Source organism: Oryza brachyantha, chromosome 2 (genome assembly GCF_000231095.2).
Source record: "Oryza brachyantha chromosome 2, ObraRS2, whole genome shotgun sequence".
In the NCBI taxonomy this organism is placed as follows: Eukaryota; Viridiplantae; Streptophyta; class Magnoliopsida; order Poales; family Poaceae; genus Oryza; species Oryza brachyantha.
In genome coordinates this window covers 25,032,347-25,055,663 of record NC_023164.2, presented here as the reverse complement: position 1 = coordinate 25,055,663, position 23,317 = coordinate 25,032,347, and the positions used below count along the sequence as shown (strand labels likewise).

At 40.3% G+C, this 23,317-nt stretch overlaps 1 protein-coding gene across 4 annotated transcripts; it reads left to right on the top strand.

Annotated features, from left to right (window-relative positions):
• The first annotated feature begins 1,646 nt into the window (after positions 1–1,646).
• Positions 1,647–12,629, top strand: LOC102708496. Of its 4 annotated transcripts, none has more exons than XM_006647935.3 (20): positions 1,647–1,972; positions 2,826–3,140; positions 4,201–4,392; positions 4,478–4,561; positions 4,764–4,823; positions 4,965–5,009; positions 5,078–5,277; positions 6,001–6,555; positions 6,709–6,835; positions 6,919–7,116; positions 7,248–7,337; positions 8,059–8,121; positions 8,801–8,875; positions 8,961–9,011; positions 9,279–9,356; positions 9,605–9,739; positions 10,045–10,152; positions 10,565–10,630; positions 11,019–11,133; positions 11,855–12,629. In XM_006647935.3, exons 2-19 carry the CDS (start codon positions 2,838–2,840, stop codon positions 11,085–11,087), a joined length of 2,499 nt encoding a protein of 832 aa, XP_006647998.1. In that variant the 5' UTR covers positions 1,647–1,972; positions 2,826–2,837; the 3' UTR covers positions 11,088–11,133; positions 11,855–12,629. The 4 variants fall into 4 exon arrangements, with proteins under 4 accessions (XP_006647998.1, XP_006647999.1, XP_015689361.1 ...); XM_006647936.3 differs by having other exon boundaries at positions 1,647–1,977; XM_015833875.2 differs by lacking the exon at positions 1,647–1,972 and adding an exon at positions 2,212–2,737 and having other exon boundaries at positions 11,833–12,629.
• Positions 12,630–23,317: the final 10,688 nt, after the last annotated feature.

Genomic DNA, 23,317 nt, shown 5'->3' with positions numbered 1-23,317 from the left:
GCAGAGTTGAATGCTGACATTGGAAACCGTGGCCGTCTTCAGAGTCGGCCAAAGTTGAAAGGGTTGGCATGGCTGATTCCCAAATCTGAAAGAGATGAAATAATTGATTTTTCCAAGCTGGTTTGTTGGTTAGGCTTTGTGGTGGGCGCGTGGATCACCCAATGGGCCCGGGAAGGCTTTTTCGCCACGTGGGCATGGCCCAGACAGAGAAAAAGATGGAAATCAGCAGGGGGGAGAGTTCACGTCGCTACTGTAGCCGTACGTCCGCCGTTGTCGTGATCTTATGCGGCCTTGGGAGGATCACCTGATCAGATCAGCACGACAGCGTTCACTCGCGTCAAAAATCGTTGCTCGCAGGGCGTAGTTTAAAATCATCCGGAGTAGCACGATCTTTTCGACTTATCTTTTCGTTTTTATTTATATTTATATATTAAATTTAAAATTTTTAACTTTAAATTTAGAGTTGATTTTATAATTTTTTCATCAAAGTTTATTTTTAAGCATTGGTTAAGATAGTTAAGAATACATATATATAAAGTTTTTTTATAAATTACTGTACAAATGAAACAGTGTGCGTGAGAGAGAACTGTACTTTGCACAGGTATTTGTTTATATAGTTTAGTACCTGCATTGTTTTCGACGGCGGCCAAATGGCGGAACCACTTTATTGATTAACCATGGATACGACTTTAACCACCATCAGTCCATCACGGTACATGTGCTGTACTACCTGTCCCTTGTTCTAGAGCCTTTGACATCTGGATTACTGAATACTACTTCCGTCCCATGATAACTTCATTTTTCGTTTTCCGTATTTCACGTTTGATCATTCGTCTTATTTAAAAAAATTATAAAAAACTTAAAAAATCAAAAATATTAATCGTAAAAAAATTTCAAATAAGACGAAAAATCAAAATATTATATCAAAAAACAAAAAAATTCTAATTTCGGGACAGAGACAGCAATAGATTCCAACCCTCCCATTCACTCGTGCATTTTCGTTGGTCATTTTCTGCTAGCACTGCATATTTGTAAGTAATAATACAAGAGATTTTGAGAAAGAAATGTTCGCATGATGAACAAAATCTTGAAGAGCGGAATCAGGATACCTTATCAAGCATATCCACAGATAGCTGTCCAAAAATACAAAAACAATACTACAATATAATGCTCGGTAGGAACAATCAGAAAACGACTGCATCAGTATTATAAAAAACCCCCCTCAACTGATAGGAAAGAAAAAGTTGATTGCTCGGACTAAACTTGTTGGACTCCTGCTATATAGTATCAGTATGATTTATATCCCATAATAGCTCACAAACCGTACAATTATTGTTTCAAAAACATTTGATTTATACAATTATACTTGTCATGCATGCATGCCTGCTGGCTGGTTCCGTGTACTTCTACTGACAAAAAAAGCACCAGTACGTAAAAAGAAAGAGCTCTTCACTTCCCTTCTGGCTCCAGGCAGCCAGAGCCGTCCACGCGTCGCGAGACGTGGCGGCAAGCGGCACCCGGCCACACGGAGGGCCACACGGCTCGGGTCAACTCAGGCAGCGCCGCACGGGGCCCACGCGCAGTGACAGATCGCACCCCAGTTCCAGCAGAGTCCCACTCGTCCACGGAAAAAAAACTCGCTTTCCGAAAATCTCAACCTGTCCAGTGCCGAACCAAATCACGCCACTTAAATTTTTTTCGCGACGAATCGCCTCTTGCTTAATCGAACGGATCGAGAGCATTAAACCACAAATCCGAAGGGGAAAAGGGGAGGAGGAGAAAAAAGGGCGAGGAGGAGGAGGAGGAGGAGGAGGAGGCGAGAGGCGGAAGGGGGAGGAGGCAATCTCCCATTCGCTGCTAGTTTGGGGTTGACGAGGGGGTCCATTTTGGTGGCGGCGCGTGCACGCAGCGGGAAAAGCCGAGAGATCTTCGCGGCGGGAAGCTTCAAAACCCTCCCCCGCCGCCGCGTCAGGTGAGGTGAGCCGATTCGAGGCGCTTTTCATTTTTTTTGTTCGTATGTGTTTTGAGGATTTGTTTTTGATGTTTCATCTATCGTAGTGGGGTATGGCCGTATGGGTTCCCACTGTTAAATTCTGAGACCATCCGACTCTGCTTGGAGGATGCGATTTCCCTATCGATTTGGGACTTTGAGGTTACTGTCGCCTGTATGATGGCGTTGGAGAGTAGTCAAGCCGTATGTTGGGTATGGTATTTTGGCGAATTTTAGGTCAAACACTGAGATCGAGTGGTTGGTCTGTACGATTTTGCTAGATTTCTATAATGCTTCGGTAGATTATGTTGTATTTTCGTACTTTGTTAGTGTAAAATCTATGATAGCAGTATAGGATTATGCGTTATTGTTTGATTTGTTCTTACCTTTTAGATTCCACCATGCACTCAGCGATTATTTCAGAAAAGTTCGATCATTACTCAAGTGGAGCGCTTTTTAGTTAGTTAGGTAAAGTGCTTATAGTTTGTTGTTAGGTGGCCTTCTGTTGGATATCAGAGTGAGGCACAAGCTAATTTGTTGTTCTATATGAGATAGATCATAGATGTCACTGTTTTACGTGCTACCAGAAGCCCAGGACTGTAGGTTGTGTAGGCCATAGGTTCAATCGAATTGGATTTAAATGGTTCAGAAAAGCTGAGAGCATGATCTACGTGTTCGATAGATGATACCACTGGGTGATCATGTTGGAATGCTCACGTTTTGTTTGTTACCATAAGCACTTCCATGGTATGTCCTACATCCGTATTTTGTTTGACTGATATGCACATGCTCAGTCATGCTACTGGAATTACAATCTCCTTCCTCGCATGAATAGGAAGCTTTTAGAATGGTGGACAAGAACGAAGGATCTGAAGGGCTCAAATTCAACACATCACACCTGATGCAAACAACTGAAGAGGTAGCGAGAGCATTTATTGCTGCAGCTTCTGCAGCCACTGTACAGTCAACACGGCCATCTGTTGTGTACTCTTCCAAAGATGAGAGTGGCAGCCCAATGCAGAAACTGCAACAGCAATTTTCGAAAATCCTGAAGGGGTTTTCAACGTCACCTGAAGTGTCTGGATCTTACAATCCGGAGGTTCTCACAACACAAAAGCGTCAGTGGTCCAGGTTCCAACTAAAGTCGTTGGTATGTAACTCTCATTTTTAATGTATCTGTTGTTGCATATACTTCTGCAGATTAACTTGAGTCTTTCAGTGAGAGCTTTAATTTATGAGTGGATGTGGAACCTGGTCTTCTAACTGTTAGGAAAGAGTACAGTAGTACAGAAAACATAATTAATTCAATTGTGTATCTTCATTGGTAGTTTTTGTTCAAGCATAATACTCAAGCTTGCAGTTCATTCTAGGGATGTTATTCAGGTCAGGGTCATTGGTTGGTTTTTTTGTGGAAAAAGCAAAACAACATATTTGCAAATAAAAAATAATTTGTGAATAGAATCTTTATATACGTATTCTTAGCGATCTAAAAGCAAAGACCAAAAAATAAACTATGATCGCAAAAACCCCAAAATCAACTCGAAATTTAAGGTTAAAAATTCAAATTTTGGTTTATAAACATAAGAAGAAGCGAAATGATGAGGCCCATTGTCTTAATTCTTTCCCATTACAAACCTATATAGGTCATAGCATTGTCATAAGACAAGATGACAGTCACTTCAATGTCTATTAGCCATTTACACGTGTGTATTTTCTGATTAACATTAGTGTCTTGGTGTTTTACTTATAAAAATATCAGAACTCATTTAATATCGCTTGTCAGGCCCAATGATTTATCACGCATTGGGTATTTTATTTTGGCTCTTTCACCTTGCTCATGTATCTATCATGTAGCGACTTATATTTAAAACTATTTAATTGTTTACACCAGTTGTGATTGACTGATTGTATTATAATACTAGTCATCTCTTGGACAGTTAAGTAATAGATACTAATACTTAGTAATATTTGGATACCACACAGTGCTGAATGACCTAGCTTTTTTGAACTACTAAGACTGGTAAATTGTGGCAAATGCTCTAGAATTATATGCACTATGGTTATCATACATGATTATCATGAGTCATTTTGCTTCAGCACGCGAGCAGCTGTAGAGTTGTTTCTGAAAAGTATTTTGAAGAGTATGCAGTTGCATTTCTTGTTTCTGTTCTGGTCTGGCTAAAAACTGTCAAAATTCTTTTCTCGTTCAGGGTAACAGGTGTATCAGAGAACCATCACATCTTTTTGAGAGCATTGTGATTGTTGGGCTTCCTCCTCAGGCAGATATCCATGAGCTAGAAAACATTGCACTAGGGAGCAATGAGGAAGATATAAAGAAACCGAGAAATATATTCGGCAATAATCACCACCAAGTTCATGCATTATCAAATTTGGAACCTCAGGTTTATAACTTGCCTCATCCCATTTATGCTTAATTCATGCACTTTAAACTTTTGCTGATTATTATTTGCATGCCTTCTTCGCAAGGTTCTTTTTGCATACCCTCCGGAGAGGCGTCTACCACTCAAGTATAAGGATATCCTCTCATTCTGCCTTCCTGGAGGTGTACAGGTCTGTCACATTTGGGCTACATACTGCTACAGTTTGCATCTTTCTTGTTTTTGCAGAGGGCTTCAACCAGAACTCATATTATTTGTTTCCTCTGCATGAGAACACATATGCATTGATTGCTTAACATCCAATCCTCAACAGTTTTGTCAGATCATGCACTGTATAGCCTCAACAATTTACCATTGTTTATGTTTGTAATTAGGTTAATGCGGTTGAACGGACCCCCTCATTCAGTGAGCTGAATGAAATCCTCCTAGGGCAGGTGGATGTTTCTCTGCACTAATTTTGTCTTTATATTTTTAATCAATGTACCATATAACAGCGATGCTCGGATTTACAGATTGTGTAATATACTCCTGTGATTTTTGATCCATAATCTTATATCCTAAGTTTCCCATTTCAGGAACAACTGAAAGAAAGCAACCAGTCTTTTGTGTTTCGTTTACAGGTAAATGCATTTCTTTCTCCTTTATATCATTCCACCTCAATAGGTTGCTGATTATCGAAAGAGTGCAGGTTGCTGATGATTCTACACTATATGGATGCTGCGTGTTAGTTGAAGAGATTGTGCAAAGACCTTCGAAGCTGGTTTCTATGCTTACAAGTGAGAAACCTATCTTTCCACGTCGGAGTCGTTATGTAATAACCACACCACGATGCTATTGCATCCTTTCCAGGCTCCCGTTCTTTGAACTGCACTTTGGGGTGCTACAGAGGTACAGTATAGTGATCGCCATTATTGCTAATCTTGCTGATTTGTAAATATTCCTTATTTTTAGGCTGCCTTTTGCTTTGCCACCTTTTTTGCCTGCACTCAGCAGAAGTGGAAGCCTCATCCTTACGTACCATTTATGTGTTCTAATTTTGGTCATGGTTTCTTGTGTAAAATGTAAACAATTTTAATAGTTTGCGTTTGGCCCTTATTAGCGATAGAAAGCTTTTACATTATCGATTGTACTGCTGGGCTGCTGGCTTTACAAAAATATACCAAGTTCATTTACTCTTTTGCTTCTGCAAGTAAATTTTTTTTACATCCCTGCGACTAGAATAGGCATCCACATCTTAGATAAGAATACTGAGGAAGGTCTGAGAAGATTAGGAGCTAAAAACCATGAACTGAACCTATATGTTCCACACTTTGCACAGTGTTTCGAATTTTAGTTATGATTTTTAACTAACATCAAAATCAACCTTCTCCTTTATTATATGTATTTGATGGTTAGTTTGTCTCTTTGAGTACCATAGTGATCTAAGGTTCAGGATTTCTATTTGTGGCATAAGAATATTTTAGTGCTGAAAGTACCTGCTTGGCTGCTTTGCTCAATTTGCTAGTGTCTATGTTTAACTTTGTTGTATGAGTGCCTTTGATGCTATCCAGATCTGTACTCAATATTGGTATTCTCCTTGATGTTACGTTTGCATATGACTTCCACAAACAGCATTCTTATGGAAGAGCGTCTTGAATGGCTCACCGATGGGGTTAGCATGCTTACATCATTATCACCTGAGGAAACATGTGAGGATGAAGATGTCTGTGAAGGAACCAAAGTTTCAACAGATAAACAGTATCTTGATGGTCATGCAGTAGATCTGGAAAAATCCTCCGAATCAAGTGTGGGAGTTTGTCCAAAGGAGCTGTCAGACACCGACAGCAGTTCTGGATGTAGAGATAACCAACTGGACTTAAACTCCAAAGAAGTCCAAGGGGAATGTGGAGTACAGGATGATCTTGTAACAGTAACCGTTCCTCAGTGTGATACTCTTGAAAGTCCTGACAATTGTTTATCAGAACATACAACTGCCGATCAATCTGGAATTAAGCTTCATGAACTGGATTCTGTACCAGTTATCCTGAATGAATCTGTTACCACGAAAAATTGTGGCGATTCTTTACAGGATGATGTGGATGATGAACAGCTTGACATCTTTGTTAGCGATACTATTCTACCTCTCATGCGCTCTCACCTCTGTGAAGGTTCCGAATCATCTCCAAGGTATGTTATTCTCCACATAAATAAGGCACTAGTATGTTATTTACACAACTATTCCTATGTTTCTTTTCTCACTTGAAATCATCTTGTTACTTCTAAATTCTGAGCACCAGTAGCTGAATATAATCATAAAGTAGCTAGCACTGTTTCCTGCAGTTCCCAGGATTCCCCTTCTGCAGGCATAAATTTCAGAAGTGATACCCATGAATCGGATTCGGAGGAGCCATCATCCATTGGTCATGGAGACTTATTTGGCCACAACAATATATTGCAATGGGCTAAGGTTCTATATGCATAAAATCACACAAGTTTTTACTTGGTTGCCTCTTTTTTGTGGGTAGTTTTGTAACCTATTGTTTTCTCCAGGCAAAAAACTATGGATCTCTGCAAGTTGTTTCTCAGTACTATCAGCTGCAGTGTCCTGCCAGGGGTTCATCGCTTATTTTTCACCCTTTAGATCACCTTCATCCTCTAAGGTTTCACCGGCCGGGTGAAACAGTTCTTCATATTGCTGGTTCTACTATTGATCTCAGGTCATGCGATATGAGTTTAGAGGTGGCAGAGGTAAGATACACCGGTGTGTTGCAGTATTACGCATTTGATATTTACCATTCTAGTGTTATAAGCTCCTTGCTATTTATAGCTTCATGAAATACATGAATACTATGTGTAAGGCTTTGTCCACTCCTTTTCAGATGCGCAATGCGCTATTTGCCGAGGAGGAATCGACTGCTTTATCAACATGGGCTGTGGCATCCATATGTGGATGCCTCAGGTTGGAGCATGTAAGATCCTTCGCGTGTTGTTGTGATGACTTATTTCCTTTACAGAACCTAATTAATTATTACCGCTACTAGCTGCTTGGTGCTTTCATTTTTAGAAGAGCCTCCTCATACTTTCAAAATATGCAAGTGCTCCTACCCATCGTGAACTTAATTTTTTCCATGCTCGACTGCGAACTATTTGCAAGTGGCCAATTGGCATCATTGTGGTATCTGCCTTGTTTTTCCTTTAAAGAAATGTGCTTAGAATCATGTCAATAGGATAAACCTTTAGCGATGGCAACTTGTCTGGATTAGTAGATTACTCCAGGCTCCAGGCATGGTTTTGTAATCTTTTTAGTAGTGACTTTTAAAGGAAAGAATAAGATGGAATTGTAATATATTGATATTGTTCATGGAATGCGGTGCATTTTAGTACATTCAATGACATGAAATTCTGTATGCTTAGCACTGTGATATAATGCCTTTTAGCGTTGCCTGTTCATTCCTTGACAATGATTCCATAATAAAATACAAACTGATGTCTGTCTTTAAGACCCATTCATTGCATTGGATTAATTTTTTTTGTTTGGAAAAAAAGCTTAATGGATGATCTGGTGTTCCATATTCTTGTGCATGTGTGTTATTTGTGTCGCCCAAAAGCTGAAGCTTTCTATAAATTGATTCGGAGTACTACCTGGCATTTACTTGCATTTTACTCATTTTGAAATGATATTGTTGGCAGGTAATGACACTTTTTGCTGCAGCACTACTGGAGAAACAGATCGTTATTGTTTGTTCTAATTTGGTAAGCATCCAAGGCTTTTAAGTTTTGGCATTATCTTGTTATATATTTTTTGTTGTTACAATGATGGTCAGTTAATCTATTGCTTGTCTTTATCTGGCATTGTATAAGTATTTTCTGTTATAACAATAGAACTACCATGCATACTCCTTCCGTCCCAAAATAAACCAATCTTTCACTTGGTACCTATACTTTTTGACTCTTCGTCTTATTTAAAATTTTTTTACGATTAACATTTTTGTTTTTATTAGATGATAAATCATGAATAGTACTTTACATGTGACTATTTTTTAAAAAAATTTCTTGAAATTTTTTTAAATAAGATGGATGGTCAAACGCTGGACACGGGAACCGAAAAGTTGCCTTATTATGGGACGGAGGGAGTAGTTATTAATCAGCCAAATCATTAACATACATTGTTGTGGGGTATTTAGCTGGATGCTTTAGCTGTAGTAACACTTTTGATGTTCTTTTATGAGTTTAATTGTTATTAAAAGGGGAATGCTAGGACCTTATAGGTTAGTAGATTTCTTAATTTATTCATTGTCCCTTCCAAGTACAATTTTTTTGAGTCCTTATGTAGAACATCAGTTCACTCTTTGATAATGAATAACAAGAATTCAGCACTAATTAAATTGTTCCTTGCATTCTATGTTGACTTCTCATCATTTCCAATGACCAGGGAATGCTTTCTGCTTCAGTTTTATCCATCATACCTCTGATACGCCCATATCAGTGGCAGAGTCTACTCATACCGGTACATTGACGTTGTGATTTTGAATGAATCAGATTTGAGCACAGCAATGCGTTTGTTCCTATATTCTAACATCATTCGTTTCCAGGTCCTGCCAAATGACATGATGGATTTTCTTGATGCACCTGTTCCCTACATAGTGAGCTCTCTCAACATTGTTTATCTTCATAAAATCAAAGATGACAAGGGATAGGATTGTACAGGAGTTGTTAAGTGTGTACATTTCACAGGGTGGGATGAGACCTAGATTTATAGTTCTCACATTCGTTTACCGCTGAATATGTGGATATAATGTCCAGTAGATTTTGTTTGGTACACCACCAATTTTATCAACGGTTTCAAATAAATTTAAATTGAGTTAGTCTAGACTGTCTTATCCATAATTAATAACAGCTATCATCCTTAGGTTGGTGTGCAGAACAAGACATCCGATGTACATTCCAGACTAGCAAATGCCGTTGTTATTGATGCCAACAAGAATCAGGTGACCGTTATTATGTTAATATTCCAATGTTACTCTGTCGCTTTCCAGAAATTCAATTCATTGCACAATTATGAATACATGTACAAATATATCTTTTTATGGGACCTCGTGATGATGACTATGTGTTCCCTGTTATCCATTTCAAAATCTTCAATAAAAAACTCATAATACTGCGCTATCACTGGTGGAAGAATGATGTGCGTTATGCAACAAGCTATTTGCTTACATGTATTTATGTTGAAATGTAGATTAAGTCTACTTCAGTCCCACAACTCCCGCAGCAGAAGGAGTTGCTTTCTGCCTTGCGTCCATATCATTCCAGACTAGTGGGAGAAAGTTTTCTTGCAAGAAAGAGGCCTGTTTATGAATGTACAGATGCCCAGGTAGTTTCTTGATTTATTTGATTCTTCACGTTATCTTGTATCTCTTGATCTGTTCCCAACTTAGGGTGCATCTTGATATGTTGAACCTATATTTATTTCTCCTTTTTCTGATGTCACTGGTAGAGAAACCATTGATGTGCTCCACTGTTTTCATGGCACACTTATCCAATGGTCTCTGATCATTGAAATGTAACTTTTGTTTTTGTGAACTGATATTCTTTTTCTGGTTCAATATATAAGTTAATGCATTGTAGGAGCAACATATCGTCAATCCTCGAGGCACATTTAATTTTCGCAAATTGCAGGTGGAAGCTGCCAAAGGTTTCTTGGCAGTGCTTAGATCCTACCTTGATTCGCTGTGCTCCAACTTGAGATCTCACACAATTACTAATGTACAATCCAACAATGACAAGGTTTGTTACTATATTGTTTGGTCTGGTTATTCTCTGTCCACTTTTCTTGTGGACAATATAAACTAGCTGTCATGTGCCGTAGCTACTAGACAGAACATTTTGGCCGCGTTCGGTAGGAGGGGGGGGGGGGGGTAGTGGGTTAGTTATCCTGCACGGAAAGCGTAGTAATAGATTAGTACATGATTAATTAATTATTAATTATTAAATAATATAAAATAAATTAATATGATTTTTTAAAACAATTTCCTATAGAAAATTTTTGCAAAAAATACAGCGTTTAGTAGTTCGGAAAGCGTGCGCGCGGTAAACGAGGGGGTTAAGATAACTTGCTGGAGTGCCGAACGCGGCCTTTTTCAGCATGCTTATAAGTGTAGGATACTATCTACTAACAATTATTTTCTGTATTGCACAGGTTTCCTTACTTTTAAGAGAAAGCTTCATCGGTTCTTTCCCGACCCGTGAGAGGCCCTTTATGAAGGTATAGAACTGGGGCTTTCCCTTTTTCTTCTTGTTTTCAATGGAATTTTTGAATTTTGATATTACAGCAAATACATGTATGGATAATCTAGTTCTGTTTTGTGGCTACTAAAGTATTATAATATATTTGGACAACAGAAAGTAGAACAAGTCGCTTGGCATTTGAAGTCTTCTTTCTTTTATGGATATGCATCATGTCAAACTTTCAAAACTTTGGGCACCAATTTCCTTTTAAATACTAACCTGGATAGATTTTTCACAGCAATTATTTTCATAAGAAATTAGTGGTCAAAGTTGCATTTTGGAGACCATGTCGACATCCAAAATGCCATGTTCTGTATACTGGTCCATGGACTAATGTATCTGGAGTTTCCTTTTTCTGTTGGCAGCTTTTTGTGGACACGCAATTGTTCTCAGTACATACAGACCTAGTTCTCTCCTTTTATCAGAAGGACTGAGTCTCTCTTATGAATTTAACCATCTTCAGCGAGCTGATTTGCCAAGGTACACTAACTAGTTTATCTTTTTTATTATGGCAAATCTGGCATAGATATTTTTTGAGACCCCCACAATTACCATGATTTGGTTGGCGAACACTTTAAGTTCCTAGACATTCACTGTTCTGCACTATAGCTTTTAGTATTATTGCTAATATAAAGGAAATATAAGGGTACACTTAGTTCATGTTCACAGGTCTAAACTGAATTATATGTAGAATCAGATGCAATCTCAATTCTCTCTGACACCCTAATGGCAGACCTGATTTTGCTATCCTCCTGGTCTTGGTGAGAGGACAAATTTGAATTTCGCTTCAAGTCAAAAAACCCCTATGATGATGGATAGTGTCTGTTAAATGGCCATATAAATAATTTAGAGAGTCCAACCAATTCACAGTTATGTGGTGTGTTTCAACATATATCAACAAAGTGCAGTGCCTACTGCCTAGGTACCAGTTTTGGATTTTACCATATATCTTGTGTATAACTGATCTAATATTAAGTGTGTGTCTTTATGTCGGACGTCTTTTTGTCCTTGCAAAACAATGAGGTTACTAGCAGTTACAGCTTGAAAGTTGAAACCTACAGCTCACAAGAAATGTCCATGAGATAGCATTGCCTATAAAAGATATTTAACACGTTATAAAATCTGTACCTAAGTATCTTTTCCATCCTTAGGCATCTACTACATCATGATTTATTCTAGTGATTTTTTTTTGGCATTACAGCATTAGACGTCAGACATCAACCTCAACTGTACATATTCATCTCGAAAAGATGAGTTGCCTTTTATTAAATTGATAGCTCAATGATGGGTTACCAAGCTGTATTGGTCATGTACGGTTTCAAAGAAACCATACTGAACCAGACATAAAGAGTCCAGTTCATGGCTAAGTCACCGGCATGACGCCCGTAAAAATGAATATGGCTGGTTTGGTTGAAACCACCGATGAACAGTTCCACCAAGCTGCAAGGACAACCCATATACTGTTGGAGAAATGGTATATTATTGAGATCCAGATATGGATAATAAGCAAAAATGGTGTTATAGCTGTACATTAATTTGGCATGGCTGTTGCACACAGCGTGCCATTTAAGATTTTGTAGTTAGCAGTCCCATAGGAAACCTTCCTGGTCTCTCCCTTCTACATTGGCTACTAAAATTTAGCCAGTCTGCGTTGCAAAATCTCTGGACTGGGAAGTGTTTACTTTTGCAGCTGTTCTGTAATCTCTATACGAGGGGGAAACCAGAAATATACTGTCATATCAAGAGTGAGTTGTTTGAATCTAGTCCTATCTCTTTTGTGTTGGCGTCCTGTGTCCAGTACCGTGGAAGTATTGTGCTGAAATTCCTGTAACTGGAGGATATTGTCATACTAGTTCATTTTTGCCGTCTGATGTGAGGGAGTTAGGGCTATATTTTTTGTGACAACAGAAGGGCCAATCCTACCAGGGGACGTGGCTATGTTAGATTCATTCAAAGCAATGCATTTCGATGGTGTCTGTTGCCGGAGTTTAAATTGTCTGACAGTTGTGGTTGTACTCTTTGCCGGAGTTTATATCGGCGTCCTTCACCCATTGGCTCTTATACCTATCCAGAGTTACAGCTGTGGGGCATGGTTAACTCTTTTACTGCCTTGATGAACAACGAAGGGGGTGTTTGGTTCTCTTGGTCTTTTTTTTAAGTCTCTGTCACATCAATATATACTATTAATAAAACACATCCTATACTCTGGACTATTTCGCGAGACGAATCTATTGAGCCTAATTTGTTCATGATTAGCGAATATGATGCTATAGTAAATATTTGCTAATCGTGGCTTAATTAGGCTTAAAAAATTTGTAAAATGAAATAGGCTTTAGTTTTGAAATTAGTTTTATTATCAGTCTATATTTAATACTCTTAATTAATATCTAAACATCCAATGTAACAAGGGAAAAAAAAGTCTTTTGATCTAAACAGCCCAAGGCCTTCATTGTCCAGCACTCCACCGTTCCTAACATTTTTAATCTGCCTGTCAAAGTGACGCATAGAAAGAAGAGTCTTGACTCTTGACGACGAGGCACCATAGCGAGACTCTTGCCTTTGTTCACATCAAGAGATTTTTTGAGCTGAGGATGACGAGTTCTACTACAAATGCAGTACGAGCTGTGGCAAGCACATTACTTTCGGGGCAAAAAGCCCAGTTGCCCAAGCAAGACCTGACACTCCAGCGATAGGCCATCGCTTCTAAAACAGTGGCTTATTACAGCCTAAAGCCTGTCGTTTCGTCAGCCAGGAGCCATGTTTCGAGCTTTCGGTGTCCTCGTCAGTAGTACCAAGCTGAAGCACAGTGGTAGACGTGGACTGGGGCGAGGAATGCTACAGGGCGGTGGCTGCGTCGCTGCGTGCGCAGGGAAAAGGGCTCCGTTTTGCCCGTGGGGCGGTAGCAGAGCAGTGTGCGAGCGCCGCGCAGTGAATGTGCCTGCCACAACGTACCACGGAAAAGCTTTCGACCAGTGGTCGTCACACTGCCCCTCTAGCCTTTCTGACCGCCCACCCCGCCGCTGCATGTGCCGCTCGCCAGCGGCGGCCATGCCGCTGCTGCCGCTACCTACAACGCCATGGTACGCGTCGCTGCGTCACCCCTGTGTGTACTATGGAGTCCGTACCGGCCAGCTGCCACGGCCGCACTGACTGCCAACCGCGCGCTGCCGTCGGAAAGACGCTGCGGCCGGAGTTAAGCTTTTTAGCCAGATGCGGCAGGAGGAGGAGGAGCCGAGACCACCGGACCCGGATCTTCTGCGTTTGGGATCACATCACCACTCGTCGTCGCTCAATGATGTACTGTTGGCCATGATATGATACATGGTCCCTGCAGCTGCATGCAGGTAACTTGGGCTACCGGGAGTACCTAGCTGCATGCAGATTAACCCGTGGTGATCAAGAGACTATTTTGGGTACCGGATCAACTTATGCACGATCCCTGCTCCTGTGTCGCCGGCAAGACCCCGCTGCACGGAGCTGATGATGCCTGGTCCCTAGCCCAAGTTGCTGCAGTGGGGTCAGTCACCGCTTATTCAATTTGATGCTTATGAAAAAAAAATCCTTCGCGTACAAGGCTACCGCAGGCATGAAAGAATGCTGTGGCAGCGCTCTACGTAAGTGCTCCTACAGTCCTACCATATTTCCTGAAGACTCTTCCTGCCTTTCCTTCCCAATGATATGCTGGTGCCTGAAGCATCCCAAATTTCCTAGATAGTTACTCCTGGATCGGCATTGCCATATATATTCTCTCCAGTGGAGCATGAACGCAATGAAATTCCGTAACCTCAGGCCTAAAATGGCAAAGCTGCACTTGCAAATTCCTACAGCCAGCTCAGCCCGGCATAGCGCGAGGCCGGCCGGTGAAACTGCCGCTACTCCTACACCTACACCACCGCATCCTCGTCCTCTTCCAGTACGTACGCTGCTGCTGTGTGCTGTCTGTGTCCCTGCCCGCTGCATGCGAGCACGCATGTGGTGGGGTCAAATCGACGCCATCTGCAGCAGCATCTCCGCATGCGCCGCGCCACCTACCGGGGCATCTCCCATTTAACGCCGCATGCACGCGCCGCGGCAGCGAAAGCTGGAGCGGACGGGTGGGAATGGCTGGGGTGGAGACGCAGAAGCTGGCATCTCTCCCCCCCTCTCTCTCTCTCTCTCTCTCTCTGACGAGAAGACGCCGCGGTCCATCCATCCGCCTGCCTGTGCGCATGACAAGCAGCACACTGCCTGAGCCTGACCCCGAAGCATGCATGCAGCGGCAGCGGGGGCGTCCTGTCCTCCCTGCTTGCAGCTGCACACGCATCAGAGATGACACAGAGAGAGAAGGCAGCAATAGTTACTGGAGTACTCCAGCAGGGAGCAGCACTGCACATATGCCATGCATCTGTGAATCAGATGGCAGGCCAGGCAATCTGACCACTTCTTTGACTCATCATGTAGGGGAAGGAGGAGAGAGGCTGGCCTTCACTGTTCTCAGCTCTGACAGACAACTCCCAGCTTGCATGCATTGGGGGACAAAACATGTGCTATGAGTGAGTGAGGTACTACGTTCTTGACCTGTGGTTTCCTTGATTGCTAGGGTTTGGTTTGGCTTGGCCATGGCCAAAGTGTCTCAAACAGGGGACCATAATTTATGTTAGATATAATGTTCATATGAAGTTGTTTCTTGATCTTAAGCCTTGTTTAGTTTTCAAATTTTTTTTCCAAAAACATCACATCGAATTTTTGGATATCTAAATAAAGCATTAAATATAGATGAACTAAAAAACTAATTGCACAGTTACAAAAGAAATCTTGAGACGAATCTTTTGAGCCTAATTAGTCCATAATTAGTCATAAGTGCTACAGTAACCAACATGTGATAATGACGGATTAATTAGGCTCAAAAGATTCGTCTCGCGGTTTCTAGGCTAGCCGTGAAATTCATTTTTTCATTCGTGTCCGAAAACCCTTCTGACATCTGATCAAATATTTAAGTGACACTTGTCCCAAAATTTTTATTAATCTAAACACCACCTTAGATAAGACCACACTAGGTTGAGAAGTGTGTGCTCTACTAGTGGGCTAGTGGTGTCGTGAACTAAAATCACAGTTAAGACCCTTTATTTGTTTGCTCAGCTCATGAATCTTATGGGATGTGTTCGATACAGGTACATTTCTTTCCAAGAGTAGCAAACACAAGTGGTGGCCATGGGCTTCATGATGCATTCAGGCATGCTCGCATCATGCGGTGCCAAAAGTACAAATGTGCTAGTACGAAGTAGATTTGTTGTATCCTGTAGTATCTGTAATCTCAATTCGCAAACACACACTGTATTTCCTATGCATGATTCATACAGTATAGAAGAATAAGACGCATCTATTAGCAGCACACACATCTCCTAAGTGAAGTTCATGTGCAACATGAGTGCATGACACATAGTCAAAGGAACAGGGAAGGACTGAGAGAAACCTTGTGGAAGTACTACTCCAGTACTCCTACTCCTACTGATTACAGTGGATCCTTGGGGTGATCCGAAAGAGTGCTTTGCAAGTCTCAATCCATACATGCAGCATGCCCATGCCTGCAGTGCAGTGCACTGTCACAGGCTCACAGCCGAAAGAGAGGCCTCATCGGTCAGCCGGTCACCACTTCCCCAGCAATGGAGCCCCATCTTTCTGTTCCCCTCTCCCGAATAAGAATAGTCATTTTCTAAAACTTATTCATAGGATTATTGAAATAGAACTTTATGGTATAATATACCAGCAGTAAAATTTGAAAGTGGCAAATTAGGGCCATTTTGATTGAATGGGTTTCTTGTGTCACGCTTCGAAAATACCATTTTCTAGCAAGAACATTTTTAAAAAAGTAGGAGTATTGCTTAGACCACCCCACAACTACTTCATCTTTCATCATCTTATTTGTCCCAAAATAATTTTATCCTTCAATAGATCGTTGCATTGTAGTTCATGAAAGTGATGATCAAATGCATTGAGAGACTACAAAAAATAGACATAATAACAATGCAATTTGATAAAGTGGGGGCACAATAGTCTTTTGGAAATGCCAATACATTTGTACTATGCTTTACCAATTTCCAATGCAATAATTACTCAAAAAATAAAGCTGATATGGGACACAGAACATGAGTGAAAAAATATAAACATCTCTAGATTGGGTATAAAAGATTAAGATTGAGAAAAAAGAATATAGCGCCCTTCAATATTGGGGAATGTAAGGCGGGTGGAAGGGTAGGTGGAGGATAAAATAAAAATGGGGTGAATTTTTTTGGCTTTTTCAGGAACAAAAACCAAATGTTATATTTGCAAATAAAAGCCAATGCTAAAAAAATAAATTATTATGAAAGAATCTTAAATTTTACTCAAAATTTAAGGTTGAATATTCAAATTTTGGCTAGTAAGTATAAGCCAAAAGATAGGGCTAAACGAATCTTGAACAAGAAGAATTGATCGGATAATAATATTATAAATAATGCCAAAAAAATTATATTTTAGGACAAGATTTAAATGCTAAAAATAATTATATTTTAGGACGGAGTGAGTAGTAAGATAAGTGAAAATGAAAATTTTTATAGGACGGATGGAATAGATATCTTGCATCATTAAGCTGAAAAAAAAAATCAAACAGAGGCATTAAGGGCTTATTTGGAATGTAGTAGTATCAAAACTAATATGGAAAATACAGGATTATAGTGTCTTATCAACTCAAATCATATGGAGTAGATAAACATAGGAAAACTGTAGAAATGACCATTAGATTGAGCATAGGAAAACACACGGGTATTAGAAAAGATAGATCGACACAAAAAAAATGATCAAGAGGTTGGATCTTATGTTAAAAATCCTCAAAGTTTCTATGTTTTGAGGCTTTCCTATGGAATTTCAGAGGATTTTGGAATAGATATTTCCTTGTTCCAAAGGACCATATAGTAGAAATTATTCTCTCTAAACGAGCGTAAGAGGAGTACCAGCAACAAAAAGAAAATTTCCAGTTGTAACCTCTGATGTTGCCAGTAATACTCATCATTAGCAAAGAAAAGCAAATCCAGAACACGTCCCCCATATTTTTCTCTTGTCTTCTGATGGGTTAAGGCACATTATCACAAGGAAGACAGTCACTAGCAGTAGTACTGTTTATTGATTATTCGTTTGCAAATCAAATTTTGCCATTATTAATTAACAAAAATTATTGCACTTTTCGAAGTTGAGGTAATCAAATACTTACAAATCCATGGCAAATATAAGAGAATCATGCCATAATTTTTGAGTCATTGATATATGAGGCATAGTTTGCTGAAAAAAAATCTTAATTATGTGTACAACAAAACAATTACTAGCTCAGTCCTAATGCAAGTTCATTTTTAGCGCTATATAGAAAATTTTGTTACAAGAAAAAATAACTTAAATCTTCCTCGTTAAATGCGGGACGTGCGGAGTGTGAGGCAGTATGAGTAAAATAGATATATATTTAAATATGACGTGGCTGATGGGATAACTAGTTCTCTACGAATATATTCTTTCCAGAATAATTTAAATTTTAAAATACGAAATATTAGAGAGAATATCAAGTTAATCAAAGCTGCTTAAAGGGTAGACGTCACAAGCTGTGGAACATGTCCTAAGTCGCTGCTCCTCTGAATGTGCTGTCTCTCTGATAGCCATATTGATCACTGAGCCAGTGGGTTGGCTTATCTGAGCCCCAATAGCTGGCCCACATGGCGGCAGGCAGGCCCATGGGCCCATGGTGTTGTTGTCAGTGGGCATGCCTCCCTTTCTCCCAACTTTGACCAATCAAGTACCGTTGGGGGTGCAACTGCGTTTGTTGTCTACTCTCTCTCTGTCCAAAAAAAAAAAATTCTTCGGTTTTCGTGCACTTTGGCCATCCGTTTTATTTGAAAATTTTTAAGAAATTGGAAAAAAAATTAGTCACACGTAAAGTACTATTCATGATTTATCATCTAATAAAAATAAAAATATCAATCGCAAATTTTTTTTGAATAAGACGAAGAGTAAAAAATTCAAGATAAAAAGTAAAAAAATGATTTATTTTGAGACGGAGGGAGTACTGCACTAATTATTGTGTGTACCTCTGCAGGCATGCATGGAGGAAAGCTCGTATCTGCATCTTTTGTTTTTTTTGCAAAATCTGCACCTTTTCGGCGCCATTTCGTTTCAATCATTATGCTTAACTAAGAGAGCAATACTCTATGATTAGTGCAAATGCTCAAGTTTAATATTTAACTTACTCCTGCTTTTGCTTAAAGCATGCTATCTTTTGCACGCATATGAAGTGAAAATTTGCGGTATCTCGGCCTCTCATGTGATGTGTTTTCTTGAGGAAATGCAGATGATGAAAAGCCGACATGGCCGCCGCATCAGGATGCAGAGAATGGCCATGCCGGTGTTTGTTCGTATGGTGACCTCTGCCAAGTGCCAAGATTTGGTCATTTTTTGCTACAGGAAAAGAAACACCATTCTCAATCTAGTCTAGGAGCCTTGAGCCATCACATCGGTGTGAGGAAGAGGAAAAAAAAACCTATACTCGTACGAGTACTATACCAGAGTAAACTTCTTGATCTTTCACCTGGAGGAACAGTTTTAAGTATGCACAAAATCAGAGAGAAACCTGAAAAGTCAGTAGTAACCCACTGTATTCCCTTCTGCGGTTCTGCCCTGTCTGCACTTTGCCGCTTTCTACCTTTTCTTTATCACATGTCACACAGATGCCAACCTCACCAGACAACATGCAAACCCATTGTGTTTCAAATAATGACAATCAAATGGCTTGTTTGTTTCATACTACTACCTAAGTCAAATCTTAAACACACCATAATTTAAATTAAGATACATGCTTGTTTCATGTCACAGTTTCATGGACTTAAATTCGGGCAAGAGTCTACCTAACATGTGGGATGTGTTTCTTCAATATACTACCACATCTTACTAAGGTTATGTGTGAGAAGCTTAGTCATGAACCAAACAAACTCAAAAACTTGATGGTTCAGGCTCATCCATTCTGGAAAGTTTCCCCAGCAAAACCACATGCGTACTCATAAATGCACTGCAGAGATGGGTTGATAAGATGATCGACCCTACAACATCATTCATTCACACGCTCTGCCTCTGCAAGGAAATGAAATGAAACCATGCAAAAACCAACCAGTAGGTTTGACATGGAGCAAAACGGCATGGCACCAACAGTGGCGAAAAGCCTGCGGCGCGTGTGAGTACGCGGCAAGCTGCGTCCTCTCGTTTCGGCTCGTCTCAATCTTTCGCCATCTTTACGTCTCCCACTTTCCCTCACTCCCGGTCACCAACACCTGGTTCTGGTTGGTCGCTGCAGCAGCATCGGCTGATGCTGCAGCGGGCGTTTGCCTGCTGCTCGCTCGATCAGCGAGAGGCGCACGCATATAGTATACGCACACCACTCAAATCTTCTCGCTGTCTTCTTTTACGACTTGCTTTTGCTCAGGCAAGGGCAGCTTTGCCTTTGAATTGAACGGACACACACACATGTGTGCACAGTGGTGTGGCCAGGCAGCAGCGCGCGCACACACAGCGTCGCAGTGCAGTGTGGTGGCATGGAGGCCTCTTTGTTTATGAGTTTCCGTAAAGCTGGCGGTCAGAGACAGCCGCAACAAAAGGCAGAAGAGCACAACAGCCATGCTGCAGACTTCAGAGAGATGGGCCCTGTCCCCATCCCCCCTCCACACCCTACCACACCTAAGCTACCTCTAGAGAGAGAAACCACCGTGCATTACAGTAGTGATGTGCTTGGGCACTTGTCATTAGGAGTTGAGCAGTCATCAGCACAGTTGAGGTACCCGCATCCTTGTTCATTCTTGCATTGCTCATTGGAGGAATAGAGTACCACTAGTATATGTAATCATGATGGTTGTACTTTGCTGTCCTGATTAGGAGTGACTGATGCATTCATAGGACGAGACACTATGATTAAACAGAAAACAGGCTGTTCACTTGTAAGAGCAAGTACTCCTGATTAGGAGTATAATACTAACCGGCTATATAAGCTGCATACATGGTTATATGGAGAAGAGATGGGATGAAAGAGAGTGTAAGGGCATTTTCTATCAACTCCACGTCATCAAGAAACTAGTACTAGACACTACTCTTCCAATACAAATATCACTATTCTATACTTCCAATTTAATGCTACTTATCTAATATGATATCTTGAATATTGTGTAAAAACCATGTCTCATGCAAGACATGGTTTTATTATCTTTCCTCATTTATTCACTTATCACATCATCTTTTATCCTAGATGATAACTTATTTAATGTATGGACATCATTCTAGTCATTGAGTTGGGAATGCCCTAAGTAGGCTGTAAATTTATAGTCAGCTTGGACACAGGAACCGAGAAACTCTAGAAAAATAACATGTGAGTTTTGAATGATGAAGAGCTAACTAGTATATGGGTGAGTTTAAAAAAATATAAAATATTATATAGCCAGCTCGCTCGTTATATTAGCCTTGCTCTAGTGGCACATTAATTTGACCAAAAGAGTAGTATGCTCTCACCTGAAGTGGTAGAGTACAGCGAAAAGGTATCCTGATTTTTTATACGGTGGTTATCGCCGAACTGGTGACCAACAGTACATATTTCTGGTGTACTCTGCACAAACAAGCCTACTCCGAGAGAGAGAGAGAGAGAGGTGTGAGGTGGGGTGTGTAGTTGCAGGCTATCTGCGTGGGGTGTCAGAGTCTGCCTGTCTCCCTCTCTCTCTCTATTCTCACTTCTCTCTCTACTGCTGCCATCTGCAACCCGCACCGTTGCAGTCAATAAAAATAATAAACAATATTAAAGTGGGGCCTCGTCACTCCAGAGCCTGGTGGCATCGTGGCAGCGTCCGCCCGCAATGCGCCTCTGACACCGACCAGCATTGCCCATTAATCTACTCCTATAAATACCCAAAGTGCCCTCTACTGCTACCTGCACCAACTACCGTTCGCGCCAGCACGCCCGAAAGATAAAAAAAGGGCTTCATTCGTTTCGAATCACCCATAACAGAATTTTAATTCTAAAACTAGAGTTTAGATTAATTTTGTAGTTTTACAGTATTAGAAATATCTAAGTTATGCCCTCCAACCACTAAAAAAACTTCACATTTAATCTATCATGGTATATATATTACGGAGCATATCAATTATTTTCTTTCCGAACATTAATATATTTATCCGTTAATTTGTTAGTCCTTTCAATGATTACTCAAAAAGTCTTTTTTTTATCACAAACTATATGAGCTAAGGACGGTGTTTTTTTTATAGAGGTATGCACTAGTAAATGTTAGCTGCAAATTATATTCCATTTACCAATAAGCCATTTCTTTTTTCTTCAAAGATTTGTGAATATATTTAAATTTTGTGAAAACCGTTGGTAAGATGTTAAAACAAAAACCTAGCAGTCCCTTGTCCGAAATGTCCAGTTTCCGCCTGTGTTTTCCTAGAGCAGGAGCGTGTAAAAAAGCACAGACCTTGAACCGTGCAAAGTTTACGGGCGACATGAGCGACGGGCAAAGGACTTGCGATTACGCATTGCTCGCGTCGTCGTCACCGTTGCGCGGGGGAGAGGGAGAGACGGAGGGAGACGAGAGGAAACGGGGAAGTTTGGGGTGGTTCTTGCGGTGACGATTCCTACGGCTGCGCGCGCCCACGAGGCACAGGCTGCAACGGACGCGAGGGAGGGGGCGTACGTACAGCAGATTCTGCAGCGCGCACTCTGCTCTCTGCTCTGCTCTGCATCTTGACTGAATGACCTATCCTCTGTACCCTCGACTTAAATTATCGGGAGTAAATGTCCGGAGAAATATTCAAAACACCCCTCGCTCGCACGCCTCCGTTTATTTTTCTCTCTAATCCGTCACGCGGTCCTGACTACTCCCTCCGGAACGGTAAGCCGGTTCTCATTTCCAGCGTTTGACCATTCATCTTATTTGAAAAAATTAAAAAAATTAATCACATATAAAGTGATATTCATGATTTATTATCTAGTAAAAATAAAAATATTAACCGTGATTTATTTAATAAGATGAAGCACCAAACATCATTGCTAAAAAGTAAAAGATTAGTTTATTTTGAAACGGAGCGAGTAACTCACACGCAGCGTACGGGGTACGGGATCCTTCGAGCATCCTTTTTTTACTCCTAGACCTTTATGAATCGCTACGGTTATTTTTCCTTCTTTGTGTGCGTTCGCCTTTGGGGGTTGGAAAACCAAAACAACCCCACCACCCACGCACACACGTAAACGCCGCATATGATAAATTAAGTGCTGCTAGCTTAAAAAAACAAAACATAAATTAATACTACAAATTTTAAACACCATTAGCAGTTCGAACTTCGGACAAACTCCTTATTTTTTGGATTTTATCATTTTTATTTCAGTTTCCATTTGTATAAATTTTAGAATTCTAAGCCGTATGCCATGTAGATAAATTATGCATAAATTTTTCTTGTGTATATTTCTAAAGCTGCTTTTAGACTTTATACACATCATTCTTTCGTCTATAAAATAGTTGTCACTAAAACTAGAAGTAATTGTCATTGAAACTAGAAGATCCATCATATACCTAGTCATAATCATAAGCAGATATTGCTATCACTATCTCCAAAAAATTTTAATCTTCCACACAAATATAAG